General features: G+C 50.4%; 1 protein-coding gene across 1 annotated transcript in view; it reads left to right on the top strand.

The window, feature by feature from the left end:
- LOC147708654 (uncharacterized) overlaps positions 1–20,354 on the top strand; it is a 225,111-nt gene that overhangs the window by 104,759 nt on the left and 99,998 nt on the right. The window contains exon 16 of the mRNA XM_086925379.1: positions 1,640–1,729. Within this exon, the coding sequence (XP_086781505.1) occupies positions 1,640–1,729 (90 nt within the window). The remainder of the gene's footprint in view (positions 1–1,639; positions 1,730–20,354) is intronic.

Genomic DNA, 20,354 nt, shown 5'->3' with positions numbered 1-20,354 from the left:
TCAATGGATTTTACCCAACAGTGATTACATTATTATGTTCTTTGAGTTTTGACAATAACGTTTCGAAGGTTTGTTAACTTCAAATGAATGCTGTTTCATCAAGGTTAATAAAGGCTACTAATTGATTCTTTAAATAGATGACTGTTTACAATGTATATTTCTCAAGACAGCGTAGTTTATGCAATACTACCATATACACATAGCCAAAATGTATGATGAAGATTTATTGTGAATCACTGTGCTTCTTTCTTTTTTGATTCCAACATTACCAGCTGAACTAGCCATTCAAACTCTAAATATAAAAGACACCAGGATCTTCTGGATAAATTATAAATTCCACGCAAACCTTTGAAACTGTTTATCTCATCACCACCTGAAAGCAAGCTTTCTCTTAATGAAGTAGACCCAGACTGATGACTTGTACAAACTTCAACTGTGCAAAAGTAAATAAGATTTTCCCTGGCTTTGTAAATGCATATTTAATGGCAGCACCCATCCTAATGTCATTCACAAGTAGAAGTATGGTGTCCTTTGCATATATTTTAAAAAGAAGTCTAGGAGAATTATGATGCCTTTTATGATACAAGATTTGGAATACAACATTTTCAGAAATATCTGCAGTTAATTCGATGCCCTCTGCCAGAGCCACCAAACTCTTTCATCACTCTTACCATGATCTATTGACTTCATTATAATCTTTGTACTCCTTAATGATAAGACCAGGATATGGTATTGACAGACCAGAAATGTGTCAGGGACTAGTTTGGTAGGAAGATCGAGGATCAAGATTGCATTGTTGAAGCTTAGCACCCAAAGCTGCCTTAATAAATGGAACTACTCTGCCAGAGTAATTTTTTATGCATGACAACTATTCCTTGGTACATAAGAAGCCTCCTCCATCTCTGCTGACGTAGGCCCAGTCACTCAAGGAGCTTGTGGAATCCTGCAAGCTTCATAAGCTGTCGCTGGTCTACCAAGGTCTTAGAGGAATGCTAGAGACATCTTAGGGAAAAAAACACATGCACACACCATGCAGTGTGTATCTAGTCGGTAGACTTTTAAAAACTCTTACATTATCATATTCAGAAGACTTTAGTAACTGTTTTAACTTCACAAATTCTGAATACACATTCAGGTGCAAGAGAACACCTGACATGGGATTCAGTGAGCTTCTGTGGCTCACTACCTCTGACATTCCCCAGACGCGATGTCGACTCATCAAAATCTGCAAAACTAAAAGCGTTTATGTGGACTTCATTATTTCCGAGGAAAGTTTTCAAAAAATGTCTTTTGAACAGAAGGATACACAACTCAAAAGAAAGGGCCATACTGAGTGAATATTTGGCTAACCGCTGCACCCGCATGTACCAAGGCATACATAAATATATTTCAAAATATTTCTTTATATAAATGTATATATACATATATATATGTGTATGTGTGTGTGTGTATAACTTGATGATATACACATACTATATATATATATTCAAGCATCTTTTTGTTATAAAATGGTAGGAAAATATTAATAATTTTACATCCTCAAATACAAAGTTGTGGGCAGAGAAGGAACGTGAGCCTCATTAGTGGAGGCTGGAGTTGGCCTTAACCTTTGCTGAAGTCATTTTTGGATTCTTTACAGGTTCCTATATGCCTTTCTAGACACCACATGGGACAGAGGAGTATTTCATCCATTTTGAGCATGCCACATCAGATTTCTGGAAGAGTATGGGTAAGTGAAAAAGTATTTTAATGGAGGAATAGGAGCCAGGTATTTGGGTGTTTCAGTTGCCCTCCATGCATGTTCACTAACATTGGTTCAAATATAAATGTCATTTCACACACCATGCTCCCAATCCATAACTAACTTGACCTTCTTCTAAACAAAGCTGTTCCTAGCATTTCTTTTTTTTTTCAAAACCGTATTTATTGAGAGTTCATGCAAGTATCAATACAGTTCTCCACAATCAGGAGGATACTGTCAATAGTATGCAGGTAATAGCATGACAATGAACCCAAATTTAGGAAACAATCCCCGCCCCACCCCTGCCCCACCAACCCCCGGAAATACCCCCCAACACCTTTCCCCAACTACCCACCCCTTATCCCACCCTAACCCAGTGCACGTGTTCACAGAGTAGCAACGTTAGATGTAAAGCAATGCAGGTGTCGGCCAACAACCTAAGGTACAGGGTCCACATCTGGAGGTAGCACATCATCAATGTCAATCGGGGGGTCAAGAGTAAGCCCCCTGTAGTCCGCCCACCGTTTCCATATTTTGTAGTGCTTCCGGGGACACCCCCTGGCTTCAAATACAGGTAGTTCATGCCCCATGAGAAAGTCCAACCCCGCCTTCCAGGCGCTGAGTGGGGGGGCACGTTCACTTTTCCAGGCCTGAGCCAAATCCCACTTAGCCACCACCAGCCCCAATAGCAAAAGATGTCATTTGTAAATGTTGCCCCCAACGTTCTCCAGGACATGGAGGAGGCCCAGTCTAAGGGTACGGGGGAGGTCCCACCCCAACACCTACGATAGGCAGTCCCAGACCCCAGTCCAGAACCTGGTCAGGCCCTACAGGACCACACTGTGTGGAAGAGCGACCCCCTTTCAGTTCCACACCTCAGGCACTCCGGGGCGGCAATAAGGCCCGCCCTCCACAATCGTTTCCTAGTGTAGTATGCCCTGTGAAGGTATTTAAATTGAATAAATCTAAGACGGACGGCTATAGCAGCCCCACGGGGGGATTCAAGGGCCTCACGCCAGTCATCTTCATCCAAGGGGCCAACATCAGTCTCCCAGGAGGCCTTCAATGTTAAGAGGGAAGAGGAGCAGTGCGTAACCAGGGAGCGGTATATTTGAGAAACCTTCTTGTTGCCCAGGTCCCCCATAAAGAGTTTCGCTTCAATGGGACTAAAGTCAGGGAGTCGATCTAACCCCACTAGGCTAGGGCCGAGGGCATGGCGGAATTGGAGGTACCGGAAAAATTGAGACTTAGGCATATTGAATTCAGAGCTAAGGTCCTGGAAGGACTTAAGTGTAGTCCCAGCGAGGACATGACCAAGGGACGAAATCCCGATCGCGTCCCAGCCTCCAAAACCGGACAGGGACGCAAGCGCCGGAAGCAAACCATTATGCCACAGCGGAGTCTCAGCGGTCAGTCTGCCCCACCAGCCCATACAGCGCAAAGCTTGCCGCCAGATCGCGAAGACCACCTGGGTGACCCTCGGCAGCGTCCTCCTCCTTCCGGCCGAGTACAGTAAGGTATGGAGCGTGGCACCCCCATTAGAGAGTGCTCCAATGCATAGGCCGGATCACTGCGGTCTCCATACCACCACTCGTTGAGCACTAGGAGGTGGGAGGCCTGGTAATAGGAAAGAAGGTCCGTGGAAGCCAAGCCGCCACAGTATGTGGAGAGAAAGCATGTACGCAGTGCCACCCTGGAGTCACCCCCGGCCCACAAAAACCGGCCAAGCACTGAATTGACGCGCTGGAACCACTGCGGGTCTATTCTATACGGATGATTCTGCAGTTGATAGAGAAGCCGTGGCAGGGCCACCATCTTGAAAATGGCGGATCTGCCATAGATATTGAGGGGCATGCGCGTCCAAGCCTTGACATCCATCTGAACCCTATCCCACACTGGCTGCACGTTCCGATCCCACGCCACCGTAGCCGAGGCCGAGAGGAAGACGCCCAGATATTTCAACCCATCGACAGCCACCTGAAGGGTCGCGGCCCATGGGCATGTCACTGATTCACCCCCCAGCACCCACAGGGTCGACCCCATACAAAGCCCCGATAAAGTGCATCCCGGCGCACTCGGGCGGCCAGGGGCTCCATGGCCAACGCAAAAAGGTATGGGGAGAGGGGACACCCCTGACGAGTGCCCCTGGCAATGGGGAACCGGAGATCGCCCCAGAGACACGTACCGAGGCAGTTATGTCTGTATAAAGCAATTTCACATAGGAGATGAACACCGGCCCCAGGTTGAGAAGCGGCAGAAGGGCAAAGAGATATGTCCAGCTGACCGAATCGAACGCTCTATCAATGTCAGCGAGCAACAGCGCTGCCCGATCCCCGGTCGCCCCCACTGCGTCTATCGCGGCCTGCGCACGCCGAATGTTGTGTCTCGTCGCCCGGTGCGGCATAAAGCCCGCCTGGTCTGGGTGGACAAGGTCCGTAATATGCGGGAGTAGGCGGTTCGCCAGCGCTTTGGCCAGGAGCTTGGCTTCAAAATTGATGAGGGATATAGGACGATAGGACTCGTGGCGGTCGGGGGGTCTACCCGGTGTTTGGAAGACCACAATTTCGGCTTGACGCCAGTCTGGGGGCAGGCTGCCACGCTCCCGCGCCAGTTCCAACACCCGCCTGTAATGCGGCCCAAGTTGCAAGTGGAATTTCCTATAGAATTTGCTGGGAAACCCACTCGGTCCAGGAGCCTTACCCACATTAAGTTGACCCAGCGCATCACCCAGTTCCTCAGCCGTCAGGGGGAGATCTAAGGCATCTCGTACCTCGTCTGAGACCGCATGAGGAGGGACATCCACGAGGAACCCCTCAATGTCCTCGGGGGAAAGACTCTCCCGAGAGGCGTACTGTTGCGCATAATAGCACGCGAAGCTCGCCGCAAGGATCGCAGGGTCCGTTATCACCGCTCCTGCTTCGTCTGTAAGCCCCGGCAGGGTGACCGGTTGCATAGTCTGCTGACAGAGCCTGTGGAGCATGGTGCAGGACTTGTCTCCCCACTGGTACACCCTGCTACGTGTAGCCAGCCACGCCTGGCGAGCCTCATCCAGCAAGACCGAGGAATAAGATTGCTGCGCTTGTAAAAGCAGTCGCAGTGTCCTGTCATCACCCCCTCCCCGGTATCGCGTCTCCAGCACCTCCACCTGCACTGCGGCTGTAACAATATTTTTCTGCCGAGTCCGGCGAGCAGAAGCGCACCAGGCGATGTCAACACTCCTCAGGGCGGGCTTCATAGCCTCCCAGACCGTCACCGCGTCCACCCCCTCCGTGAGGTTGCCCTGCCAATAGCGGGCAATTGCACTGCGCATATGTTGGGAGTAGGCCGGTCGCTGTAGATGCCACGAGGACATCCGCCACCGGAACGGTTGACGTGCCTTGCATAGGTCAATCTGTACCGCTACGGGGGAGTGATCGGACAGCCCGCGAGGCCGGATCGCCGCCCCTTCACCCTGTCAAGGAAGGCCCCCGGCACGAACACACAATCCAAACGTGAGAGGGAGCCATGCACTGCCGAAACATACTTGTATTCCCGCTTCCCGGCATGCAGATGCCTCCACACGTCCACCCATCCCAGTCCATCAATCATGGCATTCAACCGCGTAGGCGAGGCCATAGCCGCGACCCCCTGCCCCCTCTGCCTGTCCAAAGTCATGTCCAGCACATCATTCCAGTCACCTCCAATCACCGCCAGGGAGTGGGGAATCTCGGTCCACAAAGCAAACAGTTTCTCCGCCAGGGACCACTGCAGCGGGGGAGGGGCATACACACTACCAAGCACCACCGGCTCTGCGCCAATCTTCCCCTGCACAAACACAAACCGACCCTGGGGATCGAGCCAGTGACGCTCATGAGTATAGGACAGCCGCCTGTGAACAAGAATGGCCACCCCCCTCGAGCCCCTGGTAAACCCGGCATGAAACACCTGGTGGAAGCCAAACCGCTGTAGACTCAATGCTTTAGTACCCAACATGTGTGTTTCCTGAAGGAGCAGCACATCCGCCAAATCCCTTTTGGCCCAGCGAAGCACAGCCCCCCGCTTGATCTTGTCCAAGAGCCCCCAGACATTCCAGCTCAGAATCCGCATAGAGGTACTAGGGAGTACCGGTCGTGGGGCATCAACCATTGTCTCGATGAGCAAGTCTCTGCGACCCCCAGAACCCGACCCAGGTCTCCAACACCCCAGTTGCAAATATCATAGGAATCATGTGCACCCCACACAAAACAGCCCCGACCCCCAAACAGCCAAACACCCCAGTCCCCCCCCACCCCTATACCTCAGAGAACAGTGAAGTATCTGTCGCGGCATGAGGTGCTTCAGGCCCAGAACAGAGCGCCTAAAGCCAGCCATACCAATGGATCCCAACTAGTCCCCCCACTAACTAACAGGGCGCGCCCCCAGAACCACCCCCCAACCCCAAAATGAGGAGGCAGCCCACAAATCGTGCCCCGAACCCCAATCCCACAAGCATCTGGTTCATAAGCAAGGCACCACATATATATACCAGCCCTCGAGGGCCCCAGACACTGCCAAAACATAAGTCTATACTGCACCAGTCAATGTCTGCTCCACAATCCAAGTTCTGGCTGCCGCAATGTACAGCCACGGATCAAAGGCATTCAGTAAACGTCCATATCGTACGATGATCAGGATTCCTTGCCAGAGTGGTCTGTGTCGGGCTGTGTGTCCCCCAAAAGGGGGTCTCGGGACTAGGACCTCCGTCGCGAGCGGGACTTCCGATGACGCTTTCCTTTACCGGGCGGGTCGCTCCGTTCTTGGGATGAGCTGCGCGAGGGCCCGGAATTCAGCCCCGGCTGGGCGTTTGGTTGGAGCCTGACCGTCTCGTCGGTCCACCGGAAGACGGCCTCCGGCGAGTCGAAGAAGTGAGTCTTGGAATTGAAGATCACCCGGAGGCGGGCCGGATAGAGCAGCGAGTACTGGATTTTTAGGCCACGCAGCTTGGCCTTCGCCGCCAGGAATGAGTGTCGCTGCTGCTGGACCTGCTTGGTATAGTCCGGGAATATCATAATCTTGTGGTTGTCATACAGCAAGGTGTCTTTGAGACGTGCTTCCCGGAGTATGACATCCCTGTCATGGAAGTTCAGGATTTTGGCGATGATCGGACGAGGCCGCTCCCCCGCCGGTGGTTTCTGCGTCAGGGCTCTGTGTGCGCGCTCCACCACAAAGCAGCGCGGCAGGGTGTTCGGGGGGAGCCAGCCCTCCAACCATCGTGCCAGGAAGGCATCCATGGGCCCTTTCTCGCAATCCTCCGGGAAACCGACAAAACGCAGGTTATTCCGTCGCGCCCGCCCCTCTGCATCTTCCACGCGAAGCGCCAGGCCCTTCTGAATCCTCTCCATGTCCGCCACTTTCTTCTTAAGGGCGCCAACATCTCCTTCCACTTCTGTGACCCTGGTCTCTGTTTCGGTGATGCGGGCGACCGCGTTGCGGAGATCTTGACGCAGCAGCATCACATCGGCACCGACCGCGCCAATCTTTGCATCCAACATGTCGCGGGACTGCGTAATGGCCGCCATCAACGCCGCGTTGTCCGGCCCGGCACTCTGGCCTCCTCCGGCAGTCCCGGCACCTCCTCCGGGGCCAGTGAACTTATCGATGGGCCCCTGCTTGGTGGCGGTCGTGCCACCCCCGCCCCTAGTCATGGCTCCGGCAGAGGCAACAAGGCGACACACACCCGTACAGGGGTTCGCACAGCTAGATTGTCCACCACTCGGGCCCAGGCCGGGGTATCCGGATCACTCCAGGCCGCGTGTCACCCACCTGCCACCAGCACGCCAAGTTACCAGCAGGCACCCCGGGCAATGCCGCTCCTCCAAGGCGCAGTTGCCGCCAATCTCGGGCCCAGAGTCAAGGCCGCCGATTTGGCACAGCCAGTCCGCCTACTCCAGCCGGCGGGACACCGCCGACTCCGCAAGCACCTCGCCACCGGCAGACAAGTAGATACCGAGCGACCTCCGGAGCCGTGCAGTCGTCTCACAAGGTCGCCGCTCCGCAGGATGTATCAGCGGCAGGGTGCACCGTCGTCTCTCTTCCGACGACTCAGCATCAGTCACACGGGCTCAGCCGCATGCAGTCCACCCGGCGCCCAGAGCCAGCCGGCGGGCGGGGCAAAAATTGAGGTCCCGGCTCACCACGCGGTGAGCAGGCCCGGCGGGCACCGCCACCAAATGCCGCTCCAGACGCGGTCCGGGCCCCCAGCGACCACACCAACGGGCACCCCTGGTCTCCAGCAGTCACCTCCACTACAGCAAAGGGAGTAAAGGGGTTCAGGGCCAGGATAAGTAGGCGGATAAATATCGGGCCGGCAGGAGCTCTACAGAGCCGCGTCCGCCATCTTCGCCCTCGAAGCCACGCCCCCTGTTCCTAGCATTTCTCATCAAACAATAATACCTCTAAACCTTAGACTATCTTCACTTGTTGCACTGTCATTAGGCCCACTTCACTATTCCACTATGCCACTTTTCTGGCAAATTCTTTCCCCTTTCCTCTTCTTTCCCCATATGTCTGGGTTACGCGTCACTCTTCTTTTAGCTTCCCCATTTAATTCTCTGGCACTTCCTCCCTCACCTACCCACCCTACAAATAAAGTTTAAATAAATTCAACAAGTATAGATCTTCAAACACATTGGATATTTTTTGGCTCACTAATTTTAACCACATCCATATTTCTACAATTACATGCTTTTCATGCAATTTATGAGATTGCATCAGGTAGATAAACTCACCTTCTTAAACGTGGGTGCTGCCAAACACTTTGATAAGTGTTTTTCATTAAGGGAATGGTGTTGGGTGGATAATGGAAGTGGGCTTTGGAGTATATTTTGTCTCATGCCATTTTTTACCACTTCAACAGCCACGTTGGCCCACCACAGAGGCAATGATGAGGCAGAACAACAGCTTAATACTTTACACTGGAGAAAGGGTAAGTGACACGTGATTTCAAAGGCACCATGTTTTTTAGTATTTTCTTTGTCCCAGTATATTTTATCTAGTTGGCTTCTAGCAATGGTGGATGGTCCACAAAGCCAATCTCATCCCTTGCACTCAGCCCCCGTCCAAAGCAAAACCGTTCACTCTCTTCTTTACAGCATCCTAATCTTATTGGCCTCTGGGTTTTGAAATGACTGTTTATCAATGTCAAATGAACGCTGTTTTTGCAAGGATTAATAAAGGCCACCAATTCATTCTTTACATATATGAATATTTACAAATACAATTTGCAAGGCAGTCTATCTCTCATCATTTCTTTCCCTCCTCCAAACTATCCCACACTCCCTTCACATCCCTTTTCTGCACCTACACAGAGTAAACATATTTTTCAAAGCACAACCACTTTTCAAGGTTATTGGCTAGATCTGCAGACCGGGTATATCCACATCACCATTTCCAAGTGCCTAAGACCTTATCTGACAGTTGGCTCTCTCAAATACGTTACAAACAGACTCCAAGTCGTACAGAATACAGCTGCATGGCTGCTGTTGAATATACCCAGACATCAATCAGCCAGGTCCTCCTTGAGGGAGCTTCATTGGCTCCCGGTCCAAGCCAGGATCAAATTTAAGTCCATAAGCTTGGCTCACAGAGCCATGTATGGGAGAGGCCCCATCCTGATACAAAAGTTGGTCTCACATTATTCTCCCCTTCGCCACCTCAGGTCAAGCTCTAACTTTCTGATGAATCCCACCAGCTTCAAGAGAGCCAGGTGGGGTGGAAGGTCTTTCGCCCACCTAGTACCTAAACTGTGGAACAGTGGGGGCGTGGCTACCGGCCGAGCAAGATGGGCGCTTAGCCTTTGAGCTCCGAGGCTGACTTTGCCCTTTACATTAATCTGCCCATTTATCCGTGTTTTTGGACTGCCCCGGAGGCTGTCCCCCATGTCGGAACCTGAGTGGCATCTTCCGGTGAAACTCTGGTAAAAATTGAGCGCTGCCTTCCGCCTGAACTGGCGTCTCTGTGAGTGCGGCCTGCTGGCAACAATCAGACCGGGGACTGTAGTGGCGGGCTCCGGCCGAGACGGACTAGAACGCATTCTGTAACCAACCGCCGCTGCCCTCGCCCCTTCCCTACCACGTCTGACAAGCCGTGCACGCTCTTTACCTGGCTTGCCTCCGCTCCGTGAGCACTTTTATTGCAGCGTGTGGTGACTGCCTCCCTGCAGCATGGATACTCGTTTGTGCTGATTGGGAGGCCCCGCTCCCGCTGCTGACCGCGAGAGGAGATACAGCACACAGATGACTGGCACAGCAGCATCGTGCTTGTGGCCCTGTTCTCCCATCATCTCAGGCCTGACGTTCTCTGCTCACGAGGTGCTTCTACAGCCCATGCTACCCTGCACTGCGTCATAGCCCTTTGGAGTGACTCCCTACGCCCTACGCGGCGATCTTGGCACTGGTGAGACATTGTGCTGTGCCCAGTTTCGGGCGGCTGTGACTTTGGGGATTGGGGGGTGCATCCCGGTGTGGAGTTGGCATCACAGGCTGCTGCATCATCCGGTTTACGCCTCGTCGGAGGGTGCGTGGACCTCTCTCGCTCCGCAAGTTTTATTGAGGACCTCGCTACTTTGCCCACTCCTGGACTACTGGACTACTACGAACTGTGTTCTCCCCCCCCCGTGCCCCCACTGTCCGCTGCGAAACCTTCCCTACCACCGGGGTGAAGTCCTTTTGGTGCACCTGTTGGATTACTGCCCTCTGAAAATGTGAGTTTTGTCCGGATTTTGTATACAGTGTGTTTATCAAATTGCATCACCATGGCGGGCAGAGGGCCAAAACACCACTCTACACAGGCGAAACTGGACAAGTTTGCATATGATAAGGGCTCCTCTCCGGTGCACCCTCAAGGTAAAGCATCGGACAACGACGGGACAAAAAAGGTAACTCTCGAGGACATTATGAAGGCGCTGGCGAATGTGCAGACCACGGTGGGCACTATTTCTACTAACGTTTCTTTGCTGCGGGCTGACCTCCACAAGATGGCGGACAGGGTAAAAGAAGTGGAGATAGTGTCTAAATCTTTGGTTGCGGACACTTCTGAACTGCAGACTTTCGTCGCCCAGCTGGAAAAAAAGAACAAGTCACTCGCGGAGAAGCTTGACGAACAGGAATAACGTCAGAATTATTGGTATTCCGGAGTCAGAAGGTACCCAGGCAATGGACCTATACGTAGAAGACTTGATCAAAACTAAGCTGCAGCCCAAGGGACTCTCCCATTTCTTTTCGGTGGAACGGGCCCACAGGGTGCCTGGTGGTAGACCTAAGCCGGGAGCGACCCCACGACCAGTACTCACCAGACTGTTCAACTTCAGGGACAAGGATGCAATTTTGCAAGCAGCGAGGGTCTGCCCTTCCATCCGTATTTTAAATTCAACTGTATCCTTCTTCCTGGATTACACTGCAGCTGTATCTCGACGGCAGCAAAGCTTTTTCGAAGTTAAAAAGTTACTTTGGGCGCAGGAGCTATCATACTCTATGCTCTTCCCCGCAAAATTAAGAGTAGTGGCCGATGATCGGACATGGTTCTTTGACACGCCTGAAGCGGTGCATGACTGGCTTGAGGGGTGACGCACTGTGAATCGTTCAGATCATAGACCCAGACCTCATCGTCCACGTGATGGAGAAGATGCCTCAGGAACTTTTAGCCCCAACACCTGGAAGCGAACCATGACCCACTACGAGAAGAGGAATAAGTACTGTCATGGCATTATTGATTCCTGCTGCCTATGTTGATCCTGTCGTCAAATGCACTTTTGCCGTTCTTTGGTTCTGGACTGGGGCAGTCCTGGGGGGCTCTAAAGGGCTGGAGCCTTGGTGAGCTCTACCCCCGACAAGCAAGTATCTTAGTTATGGGAGGGGAAAAGCGCTCTGCTGAGTTGGGGTGGCAAGCAGTTGGAGGTTCGTCAAGCAGGGAGGCAGGGAGGATGGGTGAGACCCAGGGTGGGGGTGGTAAGTGGGTTGTTTCCTTTTGTTGTTTTTGCAGTTTGTATGACTGGTAGAGTGTCACACTGTTTTAATGAAGGTACAGCGCAGGTCAAGTCTATCTTTCGTTGCACGACACTACACTATACCATAGATGGCTACGCACGTAACAGATGAACCTGAGGCTTCTCGAGCACAATTGCCCCGTCAGTCAGACTTCACCGTGATGACGTGGAACGTCCGGGGATTGGGAGACAAAGTGAAACGGGGCCTGGTACTGCAATACTTGAAACTATGTTGTCCTGCCATAGTCTTATTGCAGGAAACACACCTAGTAGGCTTTGCCACCAAGGCTATGGATAGGTTGGGATATACTATGGTGGTGCACGCAGAATTCAACTCCGGCTCCAGGGGAACAGGGATCCTTGTCAGGAAAAATGTCCCTTTTGTGCTCCAACAGACGCATGTTGATGATCAGGGCCGCTTCGCGGCAATTACATGCCAATGGGAGGGTCACTTGTTTAATTTTCTTTCTGTATATATCCCACCTGTCCTACACGCCACTGCACACTCTGCATTCTCAGCATTTCTACTGACTTTACCTATCGCGACGTTAGTGATAGGGGGTGACTTTAATGATATCATCGACGATGAGATAGATAGATACCCGTCCAAACCAGTGGTACACGGGGGAGGCGGCTAATTGTTTTTTTGGATGCCATGGGGCTCACAGATTGCTGGAGGTATAAGCACCCCAGCGACAGGCAATACACTTTTTACTCTGCAGTCCATAGTTGTCTCACCCGGATTGATTACATTCTGATGACTGCGGATGGCCTACAGGGCATAGAAGAGGTAGAAATCCGCCCCAGAGGTATTTCTGATCACTCCCCACTGCTATTAAAGTGGCCTCAGAAATTAAGAGACCTATTACCTATTCTAAGGATTTCCTGTTTTTTTATCAACGCCTTATGTGGGCATTGCCTGGGTCTTCAGTTAGACCCTCGCTGCTGCACAAATGGCTCAAAATGCTTGGTTTGCGATTTCTTCCTCACTAACTTTGATTGTACCTCTTTGGCTTCTACTAAATTGCCAGAGGCACCCTCTAAACAATATAAAATAAGATGTAGTTGTACCCTTATCAATACCAGATTGCTTGGTAAGCATGCACTAGATTTCGCGGTCTTCATGGAGAGTCACAATATTGATCTGGCCTTCATCACTGAAACCTGGGCAGATTCATCATCTGACGAGACCTAATATTGGTATTACCCATGGGGTTCAGAATATTTAGACATGACCGCCCACTAAAAAAGGGCGGAGGGCTTCCAATCGTATCCAGAGGTCACTCTGTGAATCTATACATTCTAAAATTTAAGTTAATGGTCACTATTCTTTTAATGGACTTCTCATTTATCGACCGCCTGGGTCTAGAACAGCCTTTACAAAATCCATTGGTAGCCTCCTAGAATTAAAAGCTGACTCTAAAATTTTACTATTCTAGGCGATTTTACTTTCCATATGGAAAACCTGTTTGATTCAGAGTTTCTGAACTTAATGGTTAATATGGATGGTGCAGGTCTAACACAAATTGTCCAGGGCTCCTCACACAAAGCTGGGCATCTTCTTGATGGCATTGTCATGGACAATCCACAGCTCATCTGGACATCTTCCCTTCCCTTGACATGGGCTGACCATAAGGTGAGCATGTTTGAGCTAAATGGCCTATCTGAGGCAGAAAAAGAATGCCTACAAATTGGAAGTTCTACTCGACGCCAATGGAGTACTATTGATGCTGGTCAGTTTAGTTCATCTCTTATTCATTAAACTCCATTGGTCAGCCTACCATCAATGGCTGGACGTATCACTAACTCAGTTAGCTCCAGAAAAGAACCTTCATAGCCATGAGACTAATCCCTCTGAACCCGGGTTTACCGGTGATCTTAGATGGAAAAAGCAGGAAAGTAAGCAATCAGAACATAAATGGAGACTTGAGTACAAACCAGAATATAAAGAGACATATAAAATCAATTTACAGATCTACAAAAAAATGATTATAATTGAGAAAAAGAAATTCTTTGAAGCAAAAATAGAAGGAACTGTGAACTCCTCTAAGGAATTATTCTCAACAGTTAAAAAACTTCCAGATCCAAAGAATCCTAATATTAATCAACAATTCTGTAACAAACTAGCACTTCACTTCCAAGACAAAGTTAAATCTCTCTATGGGTCTTTTCTAGATAATAGTCAAACTGTCAATTTAAACAACAGACCGGCGAAGGACACGCATAATGTCAGTACCCTATGCCATTTTGGGCCTCTGACGGTGGATCAGACACAAAAGACACTGATGCAGATTAAATTGGGCTCACCACAGGACCCATATCCGGCCAAGGTACGTCACTTAGTCCCAAAGGGTGATAGCCCACACCTCACGGCACACCTCTTTGAAGAAGGATATTTTCCAATAGACTAGAAGATAGGGACTATTCTTCCATTATTAAAAAAGAAACATCTTAGATACTGCTGACCCCAACAATTATCGACCAATTATTCGATTACCTTTACCTGCCAAATTGGTTAAAAAAATCGTCAACGAGGAATTAACTGCGTTTTTAGACAAAGCAAAGAGTCTTGATACCACACAGTTCGGATTTCGTAGTCATCATAGTACTGAACTGGTGTTGATTACAGCCACAAAAGAAATCAGGCAGATGATACATAGTGGATGAAATGCGGCTCTGCTCCTCTTGGATCTTACAGCCACATATGATAAGGTTAATCACTCTTTTAATTGATCACCTTGAATCAATTAGGATCAAAGACAATGCATTCAAGTTCATCACCTCTTTTCTGGCTGACCATATCCAGACAGTCTCTCACAGTGATTTTAACTCATCAACCTTCTCCTTGCCCTGTGGGGTCCCTCAGGGCTCACCCCTGAGCCCCACTCCATCTAAACTCTATGTTACCCCACTTGCAGCTCCAATCAGCTCATTTGGTTTCTCTCTGGTTTCGTATGCACATGACACACAAATTGTTGTATCTGTCACTGATAATCCTGAAGCCACAGCAGTTCAGTTTCACGACTGTATGCTTCATATCGGATGAGCAGCAACTGCCTAAAATTAAATTCCTCAAAGACTGGGATCCTGTTGTTTGGTAATAACCTCTCTTTTTCGTCGAACACCTGGTGGCCACAGGAACTGGGGAATCTACCAATCTCCAGTGGTAAAGTAAAAAATTAGTAATTATTGAAACTTAGCTATCTTTTGAGGGACAAATCAATCACATTACTTCCTTGTCTTTTTTCATTTTGAAAACTCTAAGGAAAGTGTTGCCTTTCATTCCATTGAGCTTTCAAAAGATGTTTGTTACGACTCTTATTTCATCCAAAGTAGACTACTGCAACAAGCTTTTTATTATTATTCAAAATCAATTTTTTACATAAGTTACAAACGCTGCAGAATGCCGCAGCACGGTTACTGCTAGGCATCCTGAAATATAAATCCACATCTCAAGCATTGATCCAATTAGACTGGCTCCTAATAGGTAAACCAATAGAGTTTAAGACACTCTGTATTGCGTTCAAGTCACAACAAGGTGTTGGCCCTCAATATTTGATACAGCGTTTTCATTCTCCCAGCACGCTCCCTATGCTCATCTGCCAGTAGAAACCTTGTAATCCACAGATTTAAAAAAGCCAACTGGGATGGTAGCAGATTCATCTCATTCACAGTAAGGCTGTGGAACTCACTCCCGACTAAACTAAAATTTAAGACAGATCTACTGGCATTCAGGCAGAATCTAAAAACTTGGCTATTTAGGAAATAATTTTGATATCTTCCAGATTGTTAGCCTGTCCGTGTCTGCTAGCGCCTAGATACCCCTAGGTGATTGTGGCTCTTTATAAATTTCATTTTAATTTCATAAGTGGCAGAACCTGGAAAGTCCATCTGCATTGGAATGGGCAGTCCCAGGTCAGTGTTCAACTGTAAAGTCTGTTCCCTGTAGGAAGATGGACTACCTCAAAGGTTTGGGATTCTCATCTTTCATTTGCATTAGTCATTTGAGACGTCTGTGGTCAGTTTGAACTGTAAAGTGAGATCCTAACAGGTATGGTCTCAACTTCTTTAGGTACTAAAGCAGAGCATAGGCCTCCCTCTCAATGACACTTCAAAGCTGCTCCTTGATGAGTAACCTCCTGCTCGGACGACGTGGGCGAGCGGTGCCATGTAGATGTTGAACAGCGTAGGAAAGAGGGATGAGCCCTGGGGTACACCGCAAATGATCTCGGTGGCTTTGGAGCCGAAGGGGTGGGAGGCGGGCGCTCTGTGTTCTACTGGAGAGCAAGGAGGTGGTCCAGTCCAGGGCCTTCTCTTGGATCCCGGCATCGTGGAGGCATGTTCGTAGTGTGCGGTGGCAGACCATGTTAAAGGTGGCTGACAGGTCCAGGAGGATAAGGGCCATGGTTGCTGTCTTGAAGGATATGTTGATGGAATTCCGGAGGTGGGGTGCAATGGCGGTGCTGGCTTTGTTGAAGATGTGGTGTGGGCATGGGTCTGACGGAGATCTGGAGTGGACAGTGTTCATGATCTTGATGGTGTCGTCGTCGTTGATGTTGGTCCAGGAGAGCAGGCAATTGGTGCGAATTGTGGTCGTGGGGGCAGCAGTCTCAGTGGTTGTCGGGGTGGTCTTGGCGTTGAAGCTGTCGTGGATGTCTGCAATCTTGCGATGGAAGAAGGTGGCGAGCGAGTTGCACAGGTTTTGCGAAGGTGGGATGTCGTTGGTGTTGGAGCTGGGGTTGGAGAGTTTCTTCACGATGTTGAAGAGCTCTTTGCTGTTGTGTGCGTTGTTGTCTAGGTGGTCTTTGAAGGAGGCCCTTTTGGTGGATCTGATGATGAGGTGATGGTGTCTGCGGGTGGCATTCTTGTGGACTGCATAGCTGTCTGGTGTTCGTTCACTGAGCCACTTCTTCTCCAGCTTTCGGCAGGTTTGCTTCGAGGTCTTCAGTGAACCAGCTGGCTTTCTTGCTGTTGTGACTGTTGGAGGATTTCTTGACCAGGGCGAGGCTGATGGCTCAGTCGTCGATTCACTGTCTGAGATTGTGGGCAGCGATGTCAGCGTCGGTGGGGTCGGTGGGTGGGCTTTGGGCAAGGGTGGTGGTTAGCTGGTCTTCGGTGTCTTTGTTCCAGCAGCGGCGAGGCATCAGTTGGGTGCGGTGGTGCGTGGTGGGTTTCCGGATGGTGAAGTGGATGCAGCGATGGTCGGTCAAGTGGAGTTCAGTGGTGTGGTTGAAGGAGACGTGGGGGCTTGTGGATAAGATGAGGTCAAGCGTGTGGCCGGCAGAGTGAGTGGGTGTAGTGATGAGTTGTCTGAGTCCGAGGTTCGCTAGGTTGTCGATCAGGGTGGTGGAGTTGTCATTGTTCTCGAGGTAGAAGTTCAGGTCCTGAAGGAGGATGTAGTCCATGGAGGCGAGCGGGTGTGAGCTGATGAAGTTGGCGATGGAGTCGCTGAACTGTGGTCGGGGTCCAGGGGGTCTGTAGATGAGGGTTCCTCTGAGGGTGGTGTTGGGGTCGGTGTGGATCGGGAAGTGTAGGTGTTCGGCGATGTTGAGGATGTCGTCGGTGCTGGTGGAGACTCTGGGGGTATTTCTGTGGACGATGGCGATTCCTCCTCCTACTCCGTTGGTGCAGTCCCTGCGGGAGATTTTTTAGCCTTCTGGGATAGCTATAGCGATGTCGGGTGCTGAGGACGGGTTCAGCCAGGTCTCCGTCAGGAAGGTGACGTCTGGGGAGTTGAGTCGAGAAGGTCCCAAAGTACAACAGCATGTTTGCGGGCGGAGCGAGTGTTGAGAAGAATGCATCTGAGGTAGTTGGGTTCTTTCCTGGTGGGTGGGTTGGCGGGTCGTGTGCTGGTGAAGCTGCAGTTCCGGCAGGAGAAGGGTCCTTGGATGCGCTTTTTGGTGGCCAGGCAGTATGTGAGTTCTTGTCCGGTGTTGAGTGCATGGATGGGGTTGGCGTCGTAGCGGTGTTGGGACTCTCGGGGGCCAGGGGTTCTGGTGTTCAGCGCGGTCCAGGTGTGGACGGGCGCAGATGGGCTTGCCTTTGGCGCGCCAGCGGCATGCCCGCTGCACGCGACCGCCATAAGAAGGAGAGGTGGGAGGGAGGAGCAACTGGGAGGTGGGATGGGGCAAATAGGAGAGCAGGAGGGCGGGGCCACAGGGGACGCAGCAGCAGGAACTGGGGAGAAGAACGGCAGGGATACCGAAAGGAAAAGGGACACAGTAATGGCACAGCTGGGAAGGGGGCACAAGGGCAAAAACACACAGTGAGCTGACAAAAAATACAATTTACAATGAAAATAAAAATACCAGAAACAGGGACAAGAGCAGGGAGGGCCTCGAATCCCAGACAGCAGCAGCTGGGCTAAGACAAGGGCACACAGGCGGTGCTGTGCCTTGTGGGGAGCGACCTACCAAGGACAAAACACAGCAGTACTTATCTTTAATGAAGCAGCGATTAAAAGAGGATGATGACTCTGGAAATGCATATTGTCTGGATATTCTATTGCTTTATGATGTATTATTGTTCTTTAAAGGGCTTAAATGTTGGGGCTGCAAAAAAAGGTTATGGCATAATGGTAGCATCCGGTCTTGTAATGAAATCAGCCACCTTCTCATTGCCTTGTTCAACATCTCAATAGCAATAGCCACCTGCCTCAAATACTGGAAACAGGCATAAGCCAACCCCCTACTAAAGAAACCATTAGCAGATCCCAGTGAATTCCAGAACTGACAACCGATCTCCCTGCTCCCATTATTGGCCAAAGTATTAGAAAAAGAAGTCATCAACCAATAACTCTCCTCACAACTGGAACAGAACCCCCTACTCGATTCCTCTCAATCTGGATTCCACAGCAACCACAACACCAAGAGAGTCGTAATGGCGGCTACCGACGACATCCAAGACCTACACGACTGCGGAGAGACTGTGGCTCTGATCCTCATAGACCTCTTGGCAGCCTATGATACAGCTCCCACCCCACACTCATCACAAGGCTGAACAACAGAGGCATCCAAGGAGCTGCTCTCAGACTGATTGCCTCTCCTCACCAGAAGAATGCAAAAAGTCAGTCTACCCTCACCTTCGAACCAAAGAAAATCATCTGCATTACAGACATTGCCAACTGGATGAGGGACAACTGCCTGAAACTCAACACAGACAAGACAGAGGTACTGCACTTCAGAAACAAAAGATCTCCCTTGGACGCATCTTGGTGGCCCTCTTAACTCAGACCGCCACGGACCACGCCTACGAACCGACTACAGACAATAAAGAACACAGCAGCCAGACTCGCCCTGGAACTCCCTAGACTAATTCACATCACCCCCTACCTCAGAGAAATGAACGTGTCTCCCTGTACAGAAAAGCTCCTGGCCCACACATACAAGGTCCTACATAACTGTGGACCGTCTACTTTAACCATCGACTGCACTTACATCAGCGCACCATACATCTCCGCTCCACTTCCGTCTCTCACCTTCACCCCCGCATCTGACGTAGCAGATGCAGAGGTCGTTCCTTCTACCTAGCAACAAAAACATGGAATGAGCTACCCCTTTATCTCTGTACATCCCCATCTCTTCCAGAGTTCTGAAAGTCCCGGAAGACCTAGATGTTTGGCTAATCAACTGGACCCTGCTATCGCCTGTATACCTTCACGTGTGACAAGAAGTGCTATACAAATCTACTGATTGATTGATGCTGAGAGGCAGAATTGAGTGAATGCCTGTTGTTCATTTTTTTTTTTTTTTTTAAATATATTTTTATTGCAGGAATCAGTAAATCGTTGCAAAATCGACCAGCATTATAACACAAGCAATATCATCGAAATACAACCCTCTGTCCCTGCACCGTAAGTTCCGTACACAGCCATCCGGCCCACAACCCTGGGGTCGGGCGGCGAAATTCAATGGGGGCTCAGAAGGATGTCAGAGCTGGTCCGGATGATCCACTGTCCGTCATCTGCTTTTCCAAACAAGCCTATAAAAACCCAAAAGAAAACCCCCCACCCTCAAAATACTACTAACCAAAGTAAACCCCACCCAACCCCGCCATCAGCGCCTGGGAACAACCGCAACAGGATCTGCTATGGGACCCACGGGGAAAGCAACAGGACTAATAGTGCAAATGTTTAATGGGACTCGGGGCGAGTCGCTTCTTCACCTTCAGAGTCGCTGGGGGCGCAATAATCCCTGAGGGCCTGCACTAACATTTCCCACTCCAGCGCTGCCTCCTGCGCCTTCTCATTACGCTGCCTCCAAGCCAGTTGGTATCTCAGTGTGCTCTCCCCCGCCGCCCACTTCAAGAGCTCGCCGTGCCATCGACTTCCTGTCGGACCAACTCGTGCTTTCCAGTTCCTGGTCACCTCTCGCTTAGCAAGAAGGAGCCCTAGGTCGATAAATTTGCTGGAAATTTTATTATTTGGGGTATGAGGGAACCAGTGTAGGAGTCCCACCGCCGCATCAAAAGATAAGGATCTCCCCGTCACCTCCTCCAGGGTCTTCCCCACTTCCACCCAGTAGGATGATAATCCCGGGCAGGCCCATAACATGTGGAGGAGGTCCGCCTCCCGAGCTGGGCACCTAGGGCAATCCGCCGAATTCGTGGCAAAAT

This window comes from Lissotriton vulgaris, chromosome 6, assembly GCF_964263255.1.
Source record: "Lissotriton vulgaris chromosome 6, aLisVul1.2, whole genome shotgun sequence".
Classification (NCBI taxonomy): domain Eukaryota; kingdom Metazoa; phylum Chordata; class Amphibia; order Caudata; family Salamandridae; genus Lissotriton; species Lissotriton vulgaris.
This window is presented reverse-complemented; position numbering and strand designations above follow the sequence as displayed.